The 21,092-nt window shown below is 46.1% G+C and overlaps 1 protein-coding gene across 3 annotated transcripts in view; it reads left to right on the top strand.

Annotated features, from left to right (window-relative positions):
* Positions 1-21,092, top strand: part of LOC147097075 (electroneutral sodium bicarbonate exchanger 1-like) — a 197,199-nt gene that overhangs the window by 77,300 nt on the left and 98,807 nt on the right. For 2 of the 3 annotated variants that reach the window (XM_085972873.1, XM_085972876.1), the window contains exon 2: positions 18,800-18,884. In XM_085972873.1, the coding sequence (XP_085828999.1) occupies positions 18,800-18,884 (85 nt within the window). The remainder of the gene's footprint in view (positions 1-18,799; positions 18,885-21,092) is intronic. The other variant, XM_085972875.1, reaches the window with a different exon arrangement.

Raw genomic sequence — 21,092 nt, 5'->3', positions numbered from 1 at the left:
TAAGAGCATTGCCATCACCCAATTCAAAAATCAATTTGGAGGCGAGAAGTAATGACTAACTGCATAAGAAAGGTTAAGGTTGGTAAGGTGCAGGTTTGTAAGAGCCATCCCTGTGGTATAGTTTATTGAGGCAGAGTTACCCTTCCAGTTATGGAAACTGGAAAATAAGAGAAGCTGACAAATAACAGAGGAATGAGGGAGCAAATGAGGAGCAGTATGGAGTTCAATTAGCAACTTCTAGTTAATTTTATAAAACTGGGACATTATAGGGCAAGTGAAATGAGAGGCAGGGTATGTGCATTCTTCAGAGCACACAACCAGGCCTTGGCAAAGAAAGACTTGCATTTCATGGTGTCTCAAAGCACTTCACAGCCAATGAAGTACTTTTTGAAGTGTCGTCACTGTTGTAATGTGGGAAACGCACAGCAAGCTCCCACAAACAGCAATGTGATAATGACCAGAGAATCTGTTCTTTGTGTTGATTGAGGGATAAATATTGGCCAGGACACCCCTGCTCTTCAAAATAGTGCCTTGGTTTAATGTCTCATCTGAAAGACGGCACCTTCGACAGTGCCGCACTCGCTCAGTACTGCATTGGAGTGTCAGCCACGATTTTTATACTCCAGCCTCTGGAGTGGGACTTGAACATATGGAACAAAGGAGCAACTTCAACATATGGAACCCATTGCAGAAGCAGAACGTGAAGGTTAATGAGGCACCCCAATCTTGCCCAGGTGGAGCCACTGGGTTTCTTTGCTATTTAATACAATAGCAGAACAACAACCTGTGTTTATGCAGCATCTTTCTGAATGTCGGATAACATCCCGTATTCTGTTATTTACTAATCAAATGCAATTGGCCACGTCGGGATTCCCAATTTGCCGCTAGTGGCGAATGTATTGGTCGCCACTGATCTATGATATGTCTTGTATCGTGCACCTGTCAGTCAAGCTCCAAATGTCACATTGTTATAGATGCAAAAGAATCCTTTTTTTAAAAAAATGCCAGTCAAGTGCCTGGAGCCTGAAAGTTACAACCAGTTGCAGTTTCCCTCTATGATCTCAGCAGTTTATAACTAGCCACCATTATCTGAATTTGCCTATTTAGAGTAGTTGTGTTAAAGGGACATGTCTGGTTAGCACTTAAACATCACAATTAATGTCTCAGACCCCAGATTATGTCTTGTACATTTAAGTCTTAAATAAACCATTGTTCTAGAGTCTGAAATATGAAGGAGCTGCTGAAAGAAGTAGCAGTATTTTGCACAGTACGTGGTGCATTTATGAGCTGCAGAGATTGCAGTTAATCGGAGGTCCCAGTAATTATAGAATCATAGAATACTCCAGCACAGAAGCAGGCCATTTGGCCCATTGAGTCTGCGCTGGCTCTTTCGGAGAGCAATCCAGTCAGTCCCACTCCCCCGCTCTTTCCCCAAAGTGCATATTGGTCACTGCCCTTCCAGCTGCTCCCAGCAGATTCCAAAAACGTCTGGCCCCTCAGTTTCCATGAGTATAACATCATTTTCCATTGGAGTACATAAAAGATGTCCGCCAGTACAGGGTGTGCTCATTTTGATTGATTCCGCTGCCTGCCTCCGATCAGTGAGGCTCCAGGTGATTCAGAAGAGCATAGTGATTTTTAAATACGTAAATAAACAGGTGGTCATCACTGAGGGCAAAAAAATGTTCCAGAAATTAGCTGCTCGTACACCGTGACATATTCAGTTAACCTTCTGGTCTGCTGAAAATCCATTTGAACACAATAGAAATCCATATGGAGCAGGTCAATGGTTAAATGGGTTACAGTTAAATAGGAAATGAAAAGAATGAATGCGTTAACTATTTTGTAATTGGATGATGCAATTAAGTGTGGAAGTTGTTGTAGTTGCATTGGAAGGTGTACATCTCAATTGTGAGTCTCGCTCCACCAATCTGCCACAATATGGAGAGGAGGAGCTTTTCTGCTGCCATTTTGAATGTGGCCTGAGGGCAGTTAATGGTTTAATGTCCTAACCATCTGCAGCCTGGCTCACACTTCCTGACTGGCTAAATGCAGTAGACCAAACGTTGTTATTTTTATTTAAAACTTCTTGGTCCCAAGTTCCTTCTGATTGCTGGAAAATCCCCCTTCCCTCCTTCAGTGCCATCATGCAGTGAACAAGAGACAAGTCAGTTACCTTGGGCGGTTTGCCAACACTTTGCGCTGGAGAGGAGGGAAGCAGGTCACCTGCCTGTGTTATGGCCATGCTGGGGGTTAGAAAGGGGGAAATTGGAGAAATGGCAAAAATTATACATATTTTAAAAAGTGTCTTTTTAATAAATACAATTTTTTTTAATTCATGGGAGTATTTTTGAATGGGCTGCAGATTATTTTAACTTTTTTTCTGGTGTTATTCCCAATCTGAAGTGAACACTTGAATATAGATGCTGCGTTCATGTGGGCCCAGCATACTGTAATTTGCTCAGCAAGGTCAGATTATCAGGGTTACTTTCAGACTGACTGATAGTGGCTCGGTACTCTTCTCTTACCGCTCAGGTGTAGCAGCAACTCTTTCAACCTTAGAAACCATGCAACTGCTTTCCTCAACTGGTGCCATCCTGAGAAATGGTTAACAAGCTTGTTCACTGTGTCAAAGTTCTCTTTCGTAGTTATGAAATTTACTGTGACTGATCTCTTGACTTCGACGTCGTCTTCAGTAATCTGACTTGGCATATCTGGTCTTTCTGGCCATGATCTCTCTGTTTCCAGCAGATAACTTGGGCCTTGTATCGGTGAGAGCACATGGATTCTACACTGAGCAGACGTGTCTCTGCTGCTGATATAACTGGTGCATTAAGCAATCAGCTTATGTTTGTGTTCTGAATGGTGCCTCTCACTAATGGACTGATGAAATGATCCTTTTTATAGACATTATTACACTGAACACCGAAGCAACAGGATCTCACACTTTTGTCTTGCACATTAGAGGACAAGGACTTTTCATGATCAGTATTCCGTAAATGGTTCACATACTAATGTATTGTGCTTGTATGCACTTTATTTAGTGTGCCTCCAATTTGTCAAATATTTATATGGACCTAACCGTGCACTGTGTATTGAACAGGATGCAAGACATCAATTACGCAGGAAGCATTCTGCTTTTCTATATTTATTTAAAAAAAAAAAAAAAAAATTAAAATTTTGTCGTCGCTTGGCAGTTAGTTCAACACAAATAAACTTCAGCGATTATGGGTGTTGCACAGTTGCAGTCAAACTTTGTTCCCCATTTGGTCTTTACTAGAGGTTGTGAGGTATGGGGCAGCAGTAGGGCTGCCAGCCCTCCAGGAATTAAAGATTAATCTCCAGGGCACTGCTGCACGCAACCTAGGAGAAAAATCGTAGGTGCATTGAAAAATTGTTTTAAAATTTTTTTCTTTGAACACTTGTTTGAGTTACAAAAACATCAGACATGAGTAAAATTGATGTTTGACTAACAGTGAAGGATCATCCAATCGAGTAATGAAGAGTCTGTTCGCTTTCCGATTGGCGTAGGACGCTCCATGAGGATGGACATATCGGGCGAGCAATGTCAAGTGTGGGGCGGGGATACTTGCAGGCAGCAGATCATGTGATAACCTCCAGGAATATTTTTTAAATTAGTTTATGGGATGTGGGCGTCGCTGGCAATGCCAGCATTTATTGCCCATCCCTAGTTGCCCTTGAGAAGGTGGTGGTGGTGAGCCACCTTCTTGAACCGTTGCAGTCCGTGTGGTGAAGGTACTCCCACAGTGCTGTTAGGGAGGGAGTTCCGGGATTTTGACCCAGCGATGATGAAGGATCAGCGATATACTTCTAAGTCAGGATGATATGTGACTTGGAGGGTTAACTTGGAGGCGGTGGTGTTCCCATGCGCCTGCTGCCCTTGTCCTTCTAGGTGGAAGAGGTCGCGGGTTTGGGAGGTGCTGCCGAAGAAGCCTTGGCGAGTTGCTGCAGTGCATCTTGTAGATGGTACACACTGCAGCCACGGTACGCCGGTGGTGGAGGGAGTGAATGTTTAAAGTGGTAGATGGGGTGCCAATCAAGCTGGCTGCTTTGTCTTGGATGGTGTTGAGCTTCTTGTGTTGTTGGAGCTGCACTCATCCAGGCAAGTGGAGAGTATTCCATCACACTCCTGACTTGTGCCTTGTAGGTGGTGGAAAGGCTTTGGGGAGTCAGGAGGTGAGACAATCACCACAGAATACCCAGCCTCTGACCTGCTCTTGTTGCCACAGTATTTATGTGGCTGGTCCAGTTAAGTTTCTGGTTAATGGTGACCCCAGGATGTTGATGGGGGAATTTGGCGATGGTAATGCCATTGTATGTCAAGGGGAGGTGGTTAGACTCTCGCTTGTTGGAGATAGTCATTGCCTGGCACTTCTGTGGTGCGAATGTTACCTGCCACTTATCAGCCCAAGCCTGAACATCGTCCAGGTCTTGTTGCAGCGGGCATGGACTGCTTCATTATCTGAGGAGTTGTGAATGGCGCTGAACACTGTGCAGTCATCAGCGAACATCCCCATTTCTGACCCTGTGTTGGAGGGAAGGTCATTGATGAAGCAGCTGAAGATGGTTGGGCCTAGGGCACTGCCCTGAGGAACTCCTGCAGTGATGTCCTGGGGCTGTGATGATTGACCTCCAACCATCCAGCCAGTGGAGAGTTTTACCCCTGATTCCCAGTGACTTCAGATTTACTAGGGCTCCTTGATGCCACACTCGGTCAAATGCTTGCCACCCCTCTGGAATTCAACTCCTTTGTCCATGTATGGACCAAGGCTGTAATAAGGTTTGGAGCAGAGTGGTGCTGGCGGAACCAAATTAGGCATCAGTGAGTAGGTTATTGGTGAGTAAGTGCCGCTTGATAGCACTGTCGACGACCCCTTCCATCACTTTGCCGATGATTTGAGAGTAGACTGATGGGGTGGTAATTGGCCGGATTGGATTAGTCATGCTTTTTGTGGACAGGACATACCTAGGCAGTTTTCCACATTGTCGGATAGATGCCAGTGTTGTAGCTGTACTGGAACAGCTTGGCTAGAGGCGTGGCTAGTTCTGGAGCACAAGTCTTCAGCATGACAGCTGGGATGTTGTCAGGGCCCATAACCTTTGCCATATCCAGTGTGCTCAGCCGTTTCTTGATATCGCGTGGTGAATCGAATTGGCGACAGACTGGCTTCTGTAATGGTGGGAACCTCGGGAGGAGGCCGATATGGATCATCAACTCTGCACTTCTGGCTGAAGATGGTTGGAAACGCTTCAGCCTTGTCTTTTGCACTCACGTGCTGGGCTCCACCATCATTGAGGATGGGGATATTCATGGAGCCTCCTCCCGTTGCTTAATGGTCCACCACCATTCATGACTGGATGTTGCAGGACTGTAGAGGTTTGATCTGATCCATTGATTGTGGGATTACTTAGCCCTGTCTATAGCATTCTGCTTTTTAGCATGCATGTAGTCCTGTGTTGCAGCTTCCCCAGGTTGACACTGCATTTTTAGGCACACCTGATGCTGCTCCTGACATGCTCTTCTACACACCTTATTGAACCAGGGTTGGTCCCCTGGCTTGATGGTAATGGTAGCGTGAGGGATATGCCGGGCCATGAGGTTACAGATTGAGGTGGAATACAATTCTGCTGCTGCTGGCCCACAGTGCCTCATGGAAGCCCATTTTTGAGCTGCTATTCTGAATCTCTCCCATTTTAGCACGTTGGTCATGCCACACAACACGATGGAGGGTGTCCTCAGTGTGAAGATGGGACTTTATCTCCACAATGTGCAGTGGTCACTGCTGCCAATGTGTCATGGACAGATGCCTCTGACAGCTAGATTGGTGAGGACGAGGTCAAGTAGGTTTTTCCCTCGTGTTGGTTCTCTCCCCACCTGTCGCAGGCCCAGACTGGCGGCCACGTCATCAGGGCTCGGTCAGTAGTGGTGCTACCGAGCCACTCTTGGTGATGGACGTTGAAGTCCCCCACCCAGAGTGCATTCTGTGCTGCTTCCAAGTGGTGTTCAAAATGGAGTACTGATTCATCAGATGAGGGAGGGTGGTAGGTGGTAATCAGCAGGAGGTTTCCTTGCCCATGCTTGACCTGAAGCCATGAGACTTCATGGGGTCCAGAGTCAATGTTGAGGACTCCCAGGGCCACTCCTTCCCTTTACAGCACTGCTTGTGGGCCAGGCAGAGCAGGAGTGCTTGCCCACCAAGCAAATTTGTTAAACTCCCCCGCGATTGGTCCCCTTCCCCTGGGATACGATGTCCTCCACAGCCCCCCTCTCCTTTTCCCCCCCCCCCCCCCCCCTCCATGGCCACTTCCACAATCTTCTCCCCTCCGGCCCTCCTCCATGCTTCCCCGCTGCAGCCTGGAACTGTAGACCGACCTGCCCGACAGCCAGCCAGCGCCTCAATCTGGCTGGCTGCGGCTGGGAAATGGATTTCAAAATGGTAACCGGGTCCTTTCTTTAAATTCAGCAGGTCCGAGGGAAACTGGTTTTTCCAGATTTCCCGAATGCAAAACTGCGCTCTTCCTGTGTATCGGGCATTATTTCTGTTGCGGTATACTTGTAAAAAATGTGGTTTTTTCAACATGCAGTTTTGCTTTGGGTGGTTGACTCTGTATTTTGGAAGTTGGGACATGAGATCCCAGGAACAGTGTCAATATTTCCAGGAGTTCTCCCACACAGCAAAGTTTGAAAATCAGCGCTGTAAACGAGATGTTTCAGCTAATTCCAACAGCCATGTTATTCCATTTGCCAATGAAGAGCAAGGAAACCACGAGGAGGTGAGGGAAGAACGGCTGAATGAAGCGTCCCAGTGGAGTGGGTCAGCTGTACAGGGGGGGGAAAAAAAAAAAAAAAATTAAACGAGGAATGCTGGAAATCTGGAGGGGGGAAAAAAAAAAAAAATGGGAAGACCCAGCAGGTCATTCAGTGCCCAATGGTTGTTCCTATTTGGAGCTGGGTTCTTCTGGGTTACCATGGAAAATGCTGCTTGTACGTGCTAATATTTGTGTGAATGGGAAACTTTTCTTCGGTCGCTCTCTGATGGCTCAGTTGGCTGAACGCACCATGTGCTACAGACCAGGAAGGTGCCAGTTTCTATCCCTGGTCTGAGTGAGTTAGCTGCTCCCAACCTGAGGGGTGGTAAGGGAATTCCAGTTGACCTCTGTATCCCTGGGCTAAGGAAGGGGAGATGTCAGACATTTCATGACGACGACTCTCCAATAACCCCTGCTGCAAAGTGCCTGTGTTGATGAGCAAGGACCGAATCTGGGCACCCCAATGGTCAAATAGTTTGCTGTTGCTCACTCTGGGCACGTGCACCAAGAATGGCCCCTTGGCTAAGGTGGCAGCCCCTGTGGAATTGTCACCCGGCTCCTTTCAGGACCAGGTGAAAGGGAAGAAAATAGGAAAATCTTAATCGCCACACAAAATATACGTGAATTGTGAAACTATGAACATTCATGAGCAAGTCACACATTACCAGGTTTACAACTCGAACTGCACAATCTGAGATCTGTAACCACAAGCTCAAAGTGACAGGATCATCTATTTCAAACGGTTTTCTATTCAGAGGTATGCAAAGATTTGCACATTGGAAAATAAGCTCTCGGAAATTCATATTGAAATATTACCTTAAAATGTGAAATTGTATTTATTCCCCTAGAGAGGGATTAGCTGTTCAGAGGTGAAGCTCGTTCTGCGGCGCCTGTCAATCGTTAAGCCTGCAGCAATTGGACTCTTGACAGATGAATGACCTATTTGCTGCTAGAATGGGTAGTGCAGTGGGTTAGATCACCTGTTCTTCCCCTCCTGAGACTTGCCTTGACTGATGGGATGAAAGTTCCTGTTGTCCAGTAGCTATGAGATCAATGCCTTTACCTAAATCTAGTTATCCTGAGCCCCCACACACACACTGCCTTTCACAGAATCACAGAAACCCCACAGTGCAGATAGAGGCCATTTCGGCCCATCGAGCCTGCACCGACACATATCCCACCCGATCCCCGTAACCCCTACACCAACACATATCCCACCCTATCCCCGTAACCCCACGTATTTAATCCCCCTAACACTAAGGGTCAATTTATCATAGCCAATCAACCTAACCCGCACATCTTTGGACTATGGGAGGAAACCGGAGCACCCGGAGGAAACCCACGCAAACACAGGGAGAATGTGCAAACTCCACACAGACAGTCGCCCGAGGCCGGATTCTTTGGCATGGAGGGCCGTCCCGCGGTGAGGAATGGCTGGTGCGGGAAATGGGAAAATGCACACTCGTGTGCTCTGGGGCCGTTTGTGAGGCTGAGCTTTGGGATGTTGCTGGGAGTGCTCTGCTGACACGGTGACAAAAAGTATGACGGTTTTCCATCCCCCAGCACAGAGATTCAACAAACCTAGAAATTAAAATCTTTTAATTGAATATAATTAAGGGCTTTTAAAGACCCTTTTTTTGCTGATGGTTTTTTAAGGAGTATTTTTCAGTTCTTTTTAGCATTGAAAATCAGGGCAAAATTAGATTTCCCGCCCCCCCTCCCGCCCTTGAGACGGTCAGTTTAAAAAAAAAAAAAAAAAAAAAAAAAAAAAAATCACTTTTTTATTCAAGGAAACTAGCAAAAGATTAAATGCCAGCCCACAATTATTTACACAGTTCACATGCCACTTATGGGCCTCAGTGACGGCTCCAATAGGAGTGTAGTACAAGTTTCCATGATCACTGTCGAGCTATTTTTTAACAGTAAAATACATTTCTAGTATTTCAGTGGACTGTGTGCTGCAAAATGTTGACTGCTCAAATTAATGTTCAAAGTCACATCACCATCATAGTATCACCAAAGCACAAATATTTCAAAAGTATGAAATAGTTGCTAAAATTTAATTCTGCAATATGTACCATGAGCGATTTATATTGTGATCACTGTATGCAGTGTCCCTTTTTTAGAAAAAAAATTACATCGATATAGTCATTATCGAGGCGCATGGCGGCATTCAGACGGTACGGATTTGAATTTTTAAAGAAAATGTTGTCCCTCTGACTTGAAGGGGTTAAGACGGTGGCTCTGCCAAGGAAGCAGCAGGGGTGGGAGATGGTGATTGATTTGCAGGGGACACATTCATCGAAGACAACCGCGAGAGAACGGTTTAATAGGTCAACAGCAGCAGTGGTGTCATGACCGGCAGAGGGCCAGGGGAAAGGGAGTTGGGAATTTGAGAGTGTTAATATGAAGGAGCTGGGGGGAGGTTTATCCATGGGTTGCAGATGGGAGGGAGTTGTGGGTGGGTAAGGGAGATGACGGAGGAGCAGAGATTGCCTTGTCGGTGATTAAGACCTTGACTATAGAATGCCCCCTGAGAAATATTTGGTCAAAGGAGTGGCTAAGGGATGGGTGTTTTTTTTTTTTTTTGAAGGGTGGGATGAAAGGTAACAGTAAGGCAGCGACATTGCAAGACTGGGAACTAAAAGTTTAGCTGTAGGTTAAAATCACTGAGGATGAGGAGTCGCTCGGTGCAGAGGCTAAGGGACGATATGATAGCAAAATACTGCAGATGCTGGAAATCCGAAATAACAGAAATTGCTGGAAAAACTCAGCAGGTCAGGCAACATCCGTGGAGAGAAATTTGAGTTGACGTTTCGGGTCGAAACCCTTCTTCAAAACTGGAAAGAAAAGAAAATAGATCAAAGGCAGGGCTGCGATCGAACAAAAGTAGTAAAAGAAATAAAAGGTATTCGAAACCAGACGAGATGGTAATAGGCCAGTGGAGACAAAAGACAGCTGAGATTAGGTGTGAAGTGTACTGGCAGGATAGGAGACAGCTGCCAGGTGGGAGAGAGAAACAAAAGGAAAGGGGGCGGGGGGGGGGCGAAGAAAAAGGAAGACCCAAAACACAGGGGTGGAGAAAATTACAAGTAATAAAAAAGTAATAGGGGCCGAGGTTATGATCTAAAATTGTTGAACTCGATATTTAGTCCGGAAGGCTGCAAAGTGCCTAATCGGAAGATGAGGTGCTGTTCCTCGCGTTTACGTTGAGCTTCCGTGGAACAATGCAAGAGGCCAAGGACGGTGAGGTCTGAGTGGGAATGGAGCGGTGAATTAAAATGACAGGCGACCGGAAGCTCTGGGTCACCCTTACGGACTGAACGGAGGTGTTCCGCAAAGCGGTCACCCAATCTGCGTTTGGTCTCCCCAATGTAGAGGGGACTGCATCGTGAGCAGCGAATACAGTATACTAGATTGCAAGAAGTACAAGTAAATCGCTGTTTCACCTGGAAGGGGTGTTTGGGGCCCTGGACAGTGGGAAGGGGGGAGGTGTTACATCTCCTGCGCTTGCACGGGAAGGTGCCAGGGGAAGGGCTGTTTGGGGTGATAGAGGAGTGTGGACTAGGGTGTCTCGGAGGGAGCGGTCCCTATGGAATGCTGAAAGGGGAGGTGAGGGGAAGATGCGTTTGGTGGTGGGATCACGCTGGAGGTGGCGGAAATGGCGGAGGATGATCCGTTGAATGTGGAGGCTGGTGGGGTGAAAGGTGAGGACCACCTTCCACACCAGTGCTTCCGACATGTCTTCCTTTTTATGAAGGGGAAGTCATGTTTGACAAATTTGCTGGAGTTCTTTGAGGAAGTAACATATAGGGTGGATAAAGGGGAACCAGTGGACGTAGTGTATTTAGACTTCCAAAAGGCATTTGACAAGGTGCCACACAAGATTATTGCTTAAGATAAAAAATCACGGGATTGGGGGTAATATTCTGGCATGGATAGAGGATTGGCTATTTAACAGAAGGCAGAGAGTTGGGATAAATGGTTCATTCTCAGACTGGCAATCAGTAACTAGTGGTGTTCTGCAGGGGTCAGTGCTGGGTCCCCAACTCTTTACAATCTATAACGATTTGGAGGAGGGGACCGAGTGTAACATATCAAAGTTTGCAGATGATACTAAGATGGGAGGGAAAGTAGTGAGTGAGGAGGACATAAAAAACCGGCAAGGGGACATAGACAGGCTAAGTAAGTGGGCAGAGATTTGGCAGATGGAATACAATACTGGAAAGTGTGAGGTTATGCACTTTGGCAGGAAAAATCGTAGAGCAAGTTATTATCTTAATGGCAAGAAACTGGAAAGTACTGAAGTACAAAGGGATCTGGGGGTCCTGGTGCACGAAACTCAAAAGGTTAGTATGCAGGTGCAGCAAGTGATTAAGAAGGCCAATGGAATGTTGGCTTTCATTGCTAGGGGGGTAGAATATAAAAATAGGGAGGTATTGCTTCAGTTGTACAAGGTATTGGTGAGACCGCACCTGGAATACTGCGTACAGTTTTGGTGTCCATACTTAAGAAAGGACATACTTGCTCTCGAGTCAGTACAAAGAAGGTTCACTCGGTTAATCCCGGGGATGAGGGGATGGACATATGAGGAGAGGTTGAGTAGATTGGGACTCTACTCATTGGAGTTCAGAAGAATGAGAGGTGATCTTATTGAAACATGTAAGATTGTGAAGGGGTTGGATCGGGTGAATGCGGGGAGGATGTTCCCGATGATGGGTGAAACTAGAACTAGGGGGCATAGTCTTAGAATAAGGGGCTGCTCTTTCAAAACTGAGATGAGGAGGAACTACTTCACTCAGGGTGGTAGGTCCATGGAATATGCTGCCCCAAAAAGCTGTAGAAGCTACATCATTACATAAATTTAAAACAGAAATAGACAGTTTCCGAGAAGTAAAAGGAATTAAGGGTTACGGGGAGCGGGCAGGAATTTGGACATGAGTCTAGGTTCGGATTGGACATGGCCCTGTGGGTAGTGGAGCGGGCCCAGGGGCCGCGTAGCCTGATCCTGCTCCTATTTCGTGTGTCTAATTCTGTTAGATTCAGGAGATGGTTCTGTGATAGTGGATTGGTGGTTAGGATCAGATCAGCCATGATCTTATTGAATGGCGGAGCAGGCTCGAGGGGCCGATTGGCTTACTCCTGCTCCTATTTCTTCTTATGCAACCGAGGATTCCCCTCTACTGTGGTTGACACGGCCCTCGACCGTGTCCGTTCTATCTCCCGCACTTCTGCCCTCACCCCTGCCCCTCCCTCCCAGAACCACGATAGGGTTCCCCTTGTCCTCACCTTTTCACCCCACCAGCCTCCACATTCAACGGATCATCCTCCGCCATTTCCGCTACCTACAAAGTGAGTCCACCACCAAACGCATCTTCCCCTCCTCCCCTTTCAGCATTCTGTAGGGACCGCTCCCTCCGAGACACCCTCGTCCACTCCTCTATCACCCCAAACAGCCCTTCCCCTTCAAGCGCAGGAGATGTAACACCTGCCCCTATACCTCCCCCTCTTCCCACTGTCCAGGGCCCCAAACACCCCTTCCAGGTGAAACAGCGATTTACTTGTACTTCTGGCAATCTAGTATACTGTATTCGCTGCTCATGATGCGGTCTCCTCTACATTGGGGAGACCAAACGCAGATTGGGTGGCAAACGCAGATTGGGTGACCGCTTTGCGGAACACCTCCGTTCAGTCCGTAAGGGTGACCCCAAGCTTCCGGTCGCCTGTCATTTTAATTCACCGCTCCATTCCCACTCTGACCTCACCGTCCTTGGCCTCTTGTATTGTTCCACGGAAGCTCAACGTAAACTCGAGGAACTGCACCTCATCTTCCGATTAGGGACTTTGCAGCCTTCCGGACTAAATATAGAGTTCAACAATTTCAGATCATGACCTCGGCCCCTATTACTTTTTGACTTATTTTTTCCACCCCTTTGTTTTGGGTCTTCCTTTTTCTCCCCCACCCCCTGCCCCCTTTCCTTTTGTTTCTCTCTCCCACCTGGCAGCTGTCTCCTATCCTGCCAGTACACTTCACACCTAATCTCAACTGTCTTTTGTCTCCACTGGCCTATTACCATCTCGTCTGGTTTTGAATACCTTTTATTTCTTTTACTACTTTTGTTCGATCGCAGCCCTGCCTTCGATCTATTTTCTTTCCAGTTTTGAAGAAGGGTTTCGACCTGAAACGTGAACTCAAATTTCTCTCCACGGATGTTGCCTGACCTGCTGAGTTTCTCCAGCAATTTCTGTTGTTGTAAGGGACGATATCTTGGGTGAGGAATTTGGCTTGGGGGTTGGGAGGGCAGTAAATGAGAGATATTGACTGTGAAACTTGAGGGATCAATGAGGCTGAAGTTCTTGCAGGCGGTGCCGATTCTCTCTAGCACAGCGAATGTCCTTGCCCTCTGGTGTTGATTTAAGGAAAGCAGCGTACATGGACAATGATACTCTGGACTGACTAGGATCAGCCTTCCTCTCCTTGAACAAACCGACGTGCAGCAAAGGAAACTGGGGACATGAGATCAGCACATCTGTGACTTTGTAGTGAGGAGATCATTTATTCAATGTTGCTTGAAAGTGTACTGTGCCTACCAACTGAATCTAATTAAATTCTTAGCTAATGCCTGCATAATTGTAAAGCAAAGTAAGATCAATGGCACAATCTGCAGATGAACATGGCACTGTTTCTAGGGCTGGAATTAAGCTATCTTCCTTTCAAAGGCTTGTCCAGCAATGCTTGATTTGTAGGTGATTGTTTTCACCTTCAGAACTGATATCACCCGAAATGAATGAATGTCTGTCTGTCTTCCGCCAATACTTTCATTGCTCGTTTGTTTTATTCCGGTCATAATCCAGCTAATTCTACTGATAAATATTTGCAAGATTTCTTGTGTGTGCTTGTGGAAGTAGGAGAGAGTGGGGGGAAACTGCACAGGATTTTTAAACAAATTTGAAGCCAAGTTAAAGGCTTCTCTGATGGCTCGGTGGATTGTGAAAAGTTTAAACAGTTTGAATTGTTTGCAACAGCTCTAGGAGCAAATGAAGGAAAAAAGTGGAAAGATAAAAGCAGCCATTTTCCTATATCTTACTGGGGGGGTGGGGGGAAAAACAAAATATTCATAAGAATTTCAACTTTGAGGAAGGAGATATTCTGTCTTCCATTCCCTTTTAGGGGTTTCGTATCGCTCGCACTTATGATTAGATCCAGTACTGGATTCTCCTTCCTCAAACTTCAAATTTGTATAGACCGTGGAATGCAGTATGGATCCGAAGACCGTTCAACTGTTGGGAAGCAATGCACAAAATGTGGCAAAATTACTTGCTATGCAAGATGTTGTAAATCACAGAACAAGCAACAGCCAGGTCTGGAAGATGAGTCATTTTTGAAATTTTATGTGGATCTAATAGCTGCAAATCAAGAAAATGGATGCTACCATTAGCAGTGAATGAAATAGTCATGAGATACAGGAGCACAAGTGAATGTAATCCCTGAGGAAGATTACAGCATCGACCTACATTGCAGCAGACTAAGCTGAAAGTGACTGAATACTTGGGACCACACACATCAGTGAAAGGAAGCTTTGTTGCTAAGGGTCACCGTTGCAGTCACAAAATACTAGTTGTTTGTAGAAGTACCAAAATACATATTTCCAATATCGGTTCTGAGTGCTTGTGTGAAACTCAAATCTTATGAAAAGATGACTCATGATAGGACAAAATGCCACTGGGTATGGAACACCTATCCAGGAATGAAGAACCTATTTCAAGGGGGCTTATTTGTTAAGAGAACAATGAATTGGATCTCATTGAAACTTATAAAATTCTAACAGGACTGGACAGACTAGATGCAGGAAGGATGTTCCCGATGGCGGGGGAGTCCAGAACCAGGGGTCACAGTCTAAGGATAAGGGGTAAGCCATTTAGGACTGAGATGAGGAGGAATTTCTTCACCCAGAGAGTGGTGAACCTGTGGAATTCTCTACCACACAAGGCAGTTGAGGCCAATTCATTAAATACATTCAAGAAGGAGTTAGATATATTTCTTAAGGCTAAAGGGATCAAGGGATATGGGGAGAAAGCAGGGACAGGGTACTGAATTTGGATGATCAGCCATGATCTCATTAAATGGCGGAGCAGGCTCGAGGGGCCGAATGGCCTACTTCTGCTCCTATCTTCTATGTTTGTATCTCCGAACAAGTAACCCCAATAAGACACTCTTGTGGGGCTGGAGTGGGGGAAGGAACGAAACGCAGGACAAGAGATCAAAGTAAATGAGGGAAAAACCAATAGAATGGGTGCACGCACTAATGATACGATAGCAAAATACTGCGGATGCTGGAAATCCGAAATAACAGAAAATGCTGGAAAAACTCAGCATGGCCAGGGCAACATCTGTGGAGAGAGAAACAGAGTTAACTTTTCACGTCGAAACCCTTCATCAAGACTGAAAGCACAGGAAATGAAACACATTAAAAGGCCAGTTTGGGGGCTGGGAAATGGGGATGAGAGAACAAGAGAAGTGAAGAGACATTAAGAGGAATTCAAAACCAGACGAGATGGTGATAGGACTAGTAAAGAGACAAAAGACAGCTAAAGTGTGAAATGCGCTGGCAGAATGAGACGGCTGCCATGTGGGAGAGAAAAAAAGGGGGAAGGGCACAAAACAAAGGGGTGGATAAAAAAATATATGTAAAAATGTAATTGGGGCCGAGGTTATGATCTGAAATTGTTGAACTCGACATCGAGTCCGGAAGGCTGTAAAGTGCCTCATCGGATGAGGTGCTGTTCCTCGAGTTTACGTTGAGCTTCCGTGGAACAATGCAAGAGGCCAAGGACGGTGAGGTCTGAGTGGGAATGGGGTGACCGGAAGCTCGGGGTCACCCTTACAGACCCTTTTTTTTTTCTCTCCCACATGGCAGCTGTCTCCCATTCTGCCAGCGCATTTCACACCTAATCTAGAGCCGTCTTTTGTCTCTTTACTAGTCCCATCACCATCTCGTCTCATTTTGAATACCTCTTAATGTCTCTTCACTTCTCTTGTTCTTTCATCCCCATTTCCCAACCCCCAAACTGGCCTTTTAATCTGTTTATTTCCTGTGTTTTTTTCAGTCCTGACGAAGGGTTTCGACCTGAAACGTTGACTCTATTTCTCTCTCCACGGATGTTGCCTGGCCTGCTGAGTTTATCCAGCATTTTCTGTCGTTAACTCACTAATGATTATTGACGAGAAGGATGGTAAATTGAGAATTTGCCCGGACACCTCAAAACACACTGGGCTGGATTTTCATGAAGGAGGCGGGACTACAACGTTCGGGTTGTAGTCCCGCCTCCATCGAGATGCGGCCAATCCACGCGATTTTCACTTGATTGACCTTGTTGAGCCCGCCCAGCGGGCTCAGCAGGCCAATTAAGGGCCACCCGGCAACAGGTGACGTCACAGACTGAAATTTCATCTGTCAAGAGGTTTTGACAGATGAAATATCAGCGTTTCACAGCTGTTTGAAGCTGTCAAACACTGACGGTCTGACTTCTAACCTGAGTCCTTCTACGCAGACTCAGTTAGAAATCTTGCTGGCACTGAAAGCTGCAGGCTGTCACTTTTGACAGATTGCAGCCATTCTGCTTTCAGTGCTGGCTGATGGGCTCCCGAAGCCTAGAGGAAGGAAGGCTGTAAAGGTAAGTACAGGTAATTTAAACTTCTTTAGACACACCAAACACATTTACCTTTGCACTCATGCACCCATCGCTCACCTGAACACCGACAACTCGACCCCTCCAAGTCCTTCAACCCGACGGCCCGACTCCTCGACGACTCTAACTTGGCGTGGTTTGGAGCCGTCGGGAATCCCACACGACAACCTTCAAAATAGGGATTAGGCTAAAAACTGCCTGTTAACAGGCAGTTAATTGGCACTAATCCCTTCCCGCCGCGGGTCCCAGTGCAGGGCGGGTACACGCCTCCTTTGAAACTTACATGGAGGCGGGTTTTGGGCGGGATGGTGTCGGGACCCACGAATTTGGGATTTTAGCCCCCCCCCCCCCCGCACGCCTAAAAGCCCGCCTCACGGCACACTGAAAATCGACCCCACTGTGTCAATGCTCAACCTGTTCAGACAGTCACTTTTTAAGGATCAATTTGAAAGTTGAAATACTAATCTATCAACTCCCTATCCTGAGATCATCTATCACTGCCCTGGCTGACATCAGCTAAATCAGCACAAAGCGAAGATGAAACACGACCGCTTCCTGTTTGCAATGGCTTAGCATTGTAAAACACAGCCAACAAAGGAATATTCAAGGTGCGGCCTCACTGTTAATCAGCCTGCAAACCCTTCCACTAATTCACACCATTCTCCAAGGGAAGAGTGTGAAGATACAAAAACAACAATATCCCTGCTGGTGCTGCGTCTTCGCAATGAAGTAGCAGACAACAGTCGAAGCTGTTTTATGTCCTGTCACTTCATATTTAGGTGCTCATTCCACAAGTGCAATATAACAGCCCACGACATTTTTGTCCTTTGTTCAGATTCTTGCGGGCAATTTCTGTTGAAGTAAACTTGGGGGTTTAGAGTTCTGTTCAATATCTCCTCTGCCGCGCGCCCCCCCCCCCCCCCCCCCAAGTGAATTCCCAACTAATTTGTCTTCTAATTCAATGTTAAGTACGTCCTTACCTAGCACAAGATGTGTTGAACATGTATTTTGTGAAAGAACATCGAAATGGAACATTGTCTTAAATCCAATTACCTTGGGTCAATTCAATCCAATCAGCATGGCACCTGCATAAGGACGACACGCAAATTCGTGAAACGTTCCCTAAGGGAAAAAAACACACTTGGTTGAAAAGCATTGTCCTTGCAAAATCCAATATACTAAAAAGTTAGTGTGTGTGTGTCTCTCATCCACCTTTGTGGATGTGACTGTCCTAACTCATTAGCAGCAGAGGATGAAATAGCTTTTTAAACAAAAACAGTTCTTTGTGTTCATCAAAATGAGGATTATATGTGCTGGAGAATGGAAGACTGCCCCTCTTCATGATGTTGGGTTCTCCCAAGTCAGGTGAGCCATATGCAGAATAAAGCTCCCTCTATCTTGCCCCGACAACGTTCCATCACTCCAGCTTCGCAGCACCACCTACTGCGCAAGTGGGAATTTTTCCACACTCACTTTCTTTCTTTCCGCCCGCCCCCCCCCCCCCCCAATGCCATCTTGATGGTCTTGAGACTTTCAATTTAGTGACTGATTTTAAGGGTAGTTGTTTGTGTTGCAAACTTTTACTTGAACCCAGTAAGAACTGTCCGTATTCATTTCACTTGGGACCCTTGCAGCCAATAACGAGAGAAGGTTTTTATCCCATCAGTCTTTCAGCTTGAGGACCTGGACTGGAATCCAGTTCTGAGATGAAACAGTAGTTGCTAATCCACTGCAGCACCCAATCCATACTGTGAGTAAATAGAAGCCATCTGAAGAAAAAAATGATGTGATCGTTGATGCGTATGCAAAAGCATACACAGACGGGGAATTGTTGAGCATAACAAAAGTTGTAAAATGCAATGAAAAATAACTGCTAGAATTGTATGGAATAGTGTTCCAAAATGGCTGAGAGGTATTTCTAACCAGACTTCTAGAATAATTATTGCCCCATTAAGTATAGGAAATGCATTATGATTTTTGTCAATTTTATACATTACGTACTAAGCCAGATCTATTGATGTGATTCAGGGATGGTGTGCAGCTTGCTTTACTAACCTCTAACCTATTTTCTGGTCTTAATAAGCTTCTTTTACTCGACTATGTCCGCCACTCCATCTGAACTTGGTTGGAAAAAGAGAGCTAGGGTGTGCCTCGAGTGATTCAGACGGGGGTCCATGCTGGAAAGCATGTCTGGGATGGCTGTTGCATTAAGTAGCACACATCTGCTTGTATGTACCAGCAATGTTGAGATTTAATACATTGTTTTCTGTATCTCCAGCAGAGGCACGATGAAGAGGCTGTGGTAGACCAAGGTGGAACAAGTTCAATTCTCAACATTCACTATGAAAAAGAGGAGCTAGAAGGTATGTGTGCATGCATGATATTTGACACATCACTGACACTCCTAACCACTTGAAAATGTTTCCTAACCACACATGACACCCGTCAATGAGCAAAGAAGTACCTGGATAACATGCTGTCGATCAGAGGGCATTGCATTCCCACAACACCTCAATACGAGCTGCTATCGTATAAATGTTTTGATAGTACATTTTGTCAATCACTTCTGTGCTTTATTGGTTACAAAGCAGTTTGGATCATCCTTGGGTTGTGAAAGGTGCTCTATAAATGTTAAGTTCTTTGCCTACCAGAACTGTTAGACTATTGCTTCGTGTCTTGAATGCATTCACAATATAAAGGTAAATGCCACTAGAATAGAGTAGCAGCAATTCCTGAAATTTTTATTATGGCTGTGCTAATGGTAATGCTCCTTAATATAGCCACTGTGCAGTGGTTTCTTGATGCTAAGATTAAAATATATTATTGCTGAAGTCAAGATAAAATGTGCTACAGAAATAAAAATGGCCACCTTAAATCCTGACTTCCAGTATGCAAAGGTCCAGCTTTGAAAAATTCCATAAATCTGGAATCGAAGACCTGCTTTATGTAAGTCAACCAAGGCTAATGTCAGTGGTGGTGCTGGAGTGCCTCCTCTGGTGGGAGTGTCTCCTCTTTTAGGCAGAGCCGAGGATGACCTGCTTCCACATTGAGAGTTTTCAGGTGACTGATGACCCCAATGCGGGACCTACAGTCTCTGTCACAGGTGGGGCAGACGGTGGTTGAATGGGTGGGTGGGTGGGGTCCTTGGGTTGACGTGCGCTGCCTGCGCTTGGCTTCTGCTTGCTCCTGGCGAAGAGACCCGAGATGTTCGGCGCCTTCCCGGATGCTTCTCCTCCACTTTGTGCGGTCTTGGGCCAGGGATTCCCAGGTGTCGGTGGGGATGTTGCACTTTTTCAAGGAGGCTTTGAGGGTGTCCTTGAAGCGTTTCCTCTGCCCACCTGGTGATCTCTTGCCGTGTCGGAGCTCCGAGTAGAGCGCTTGTTTTGGGAGTCTCGTATCGGGCATGCGGACAGTGTGGCCCGTCCATCGGAGCTGATCGAGTGTGGTCAAAGCTTCGATGCTGGGGATGTTGGCCTGAGCGAGAACACTGGTGTTGGCGCGCCTATCCTGTTGATGGATTTGCAGGATCTTGCGGAGGCAGCATTGGTGGTACCTCTCCAGTGTTTTGAGGTGCCTGCTGTACATGGTTCATGTCTCTCGAGCTTACAGGAGGGTGGGTATCACTACTGCTCTGTAGACCATGAGCTTAGTGTTGGGTTTGAGGTCCTGGTCTTCAAACACACTCTTTCTCAGGCGACTGAAGGCGGTGTTGGACTTCATCATCAACGTCTGCCCTTGTTGACAGTCGGCTCCCGAGGTATGGAAAGTGGTCCACGTCCAAGGCCTCATCATGGATTTTGATAATCGGGGAGCAGTACTGTGTGGCGGGGGCAGGTTGGTAGAGGACCGTTGTCTTATGAGTGTAATTACAGCATGACTAGTTTACAATGGCAGTTTCCATCATAAATGTGGACATAGTAATTTATAATGGAAAAAGTTGACGGGAAGTGCTAGGGATGTAAGATTTCGGATGTTTTGTGCTGATCAAGGTGAGGTGCATCAGTGTTGGGGAGTGGACGTTTTCTACATTTTTTTTTTTTTTTTTTTACTTCCACTGTCTGCATCAAGCAATGTCCAGTCAGGTTAGAGACAGTGTAAAAACTGTGTTCCTTTTGTGCAATTGGATAAATCCCTAAATTCCTATATTGCAGTTAAAACTTCTTATTGGGAATCATCATGGGTGGGGTGGGGAGGAGGGTGGGAGCCTCTCTCTCCAGGCAGTTAAGTTTGTTACACAAAGGTACTTTCCTCCCTGTTGAGTGCTTCATTGAGGCTCCACCCCTTCATCACCACAGTCTGGAAGTTTTCAATTCAGTTTTCTGTATTTTGATGATTTGCTCAAAGTTTTAAAATACCGTTGCCAGCTGGTGGACATTGAAGTTGAGCACTTGTTTCCAGGTTGCCTTGGAAATGGGATAAGTTCTACTCTTATTGGCCCATCAAGATGACATGGGATGTGTTCTGCCTGGGAGTTTGTGTTTCCATCAGCACCCAGTTTTGATGAGGCTCCAGCAATGTAAAACAATCTTGCTGATGAGTCTGTGAGGACTTGTAATTCTGACTGAAACAAA

The sequence above is a fragment of the Somniosus microcephalus genome, chromosome 33 (assembly GCF_052327205.1).
Source record: "Somniosus microcephalus isolate GS21.2 chromosome 33, FLI_Smic_1.0, whole genome shotgun sequence".
Lineage (NCBI taxonomy): Eukaryota > Metazoa > Chordata > Chondrichthyes > Squaliformes > Somniosidae > Somniosus > Somniosus microcephalus.
The sequence above is the reverse complement of the archived record's forward strand: the minus strand, read 5'-3'. Positions and strand labels throughout refer to the sequence as shown.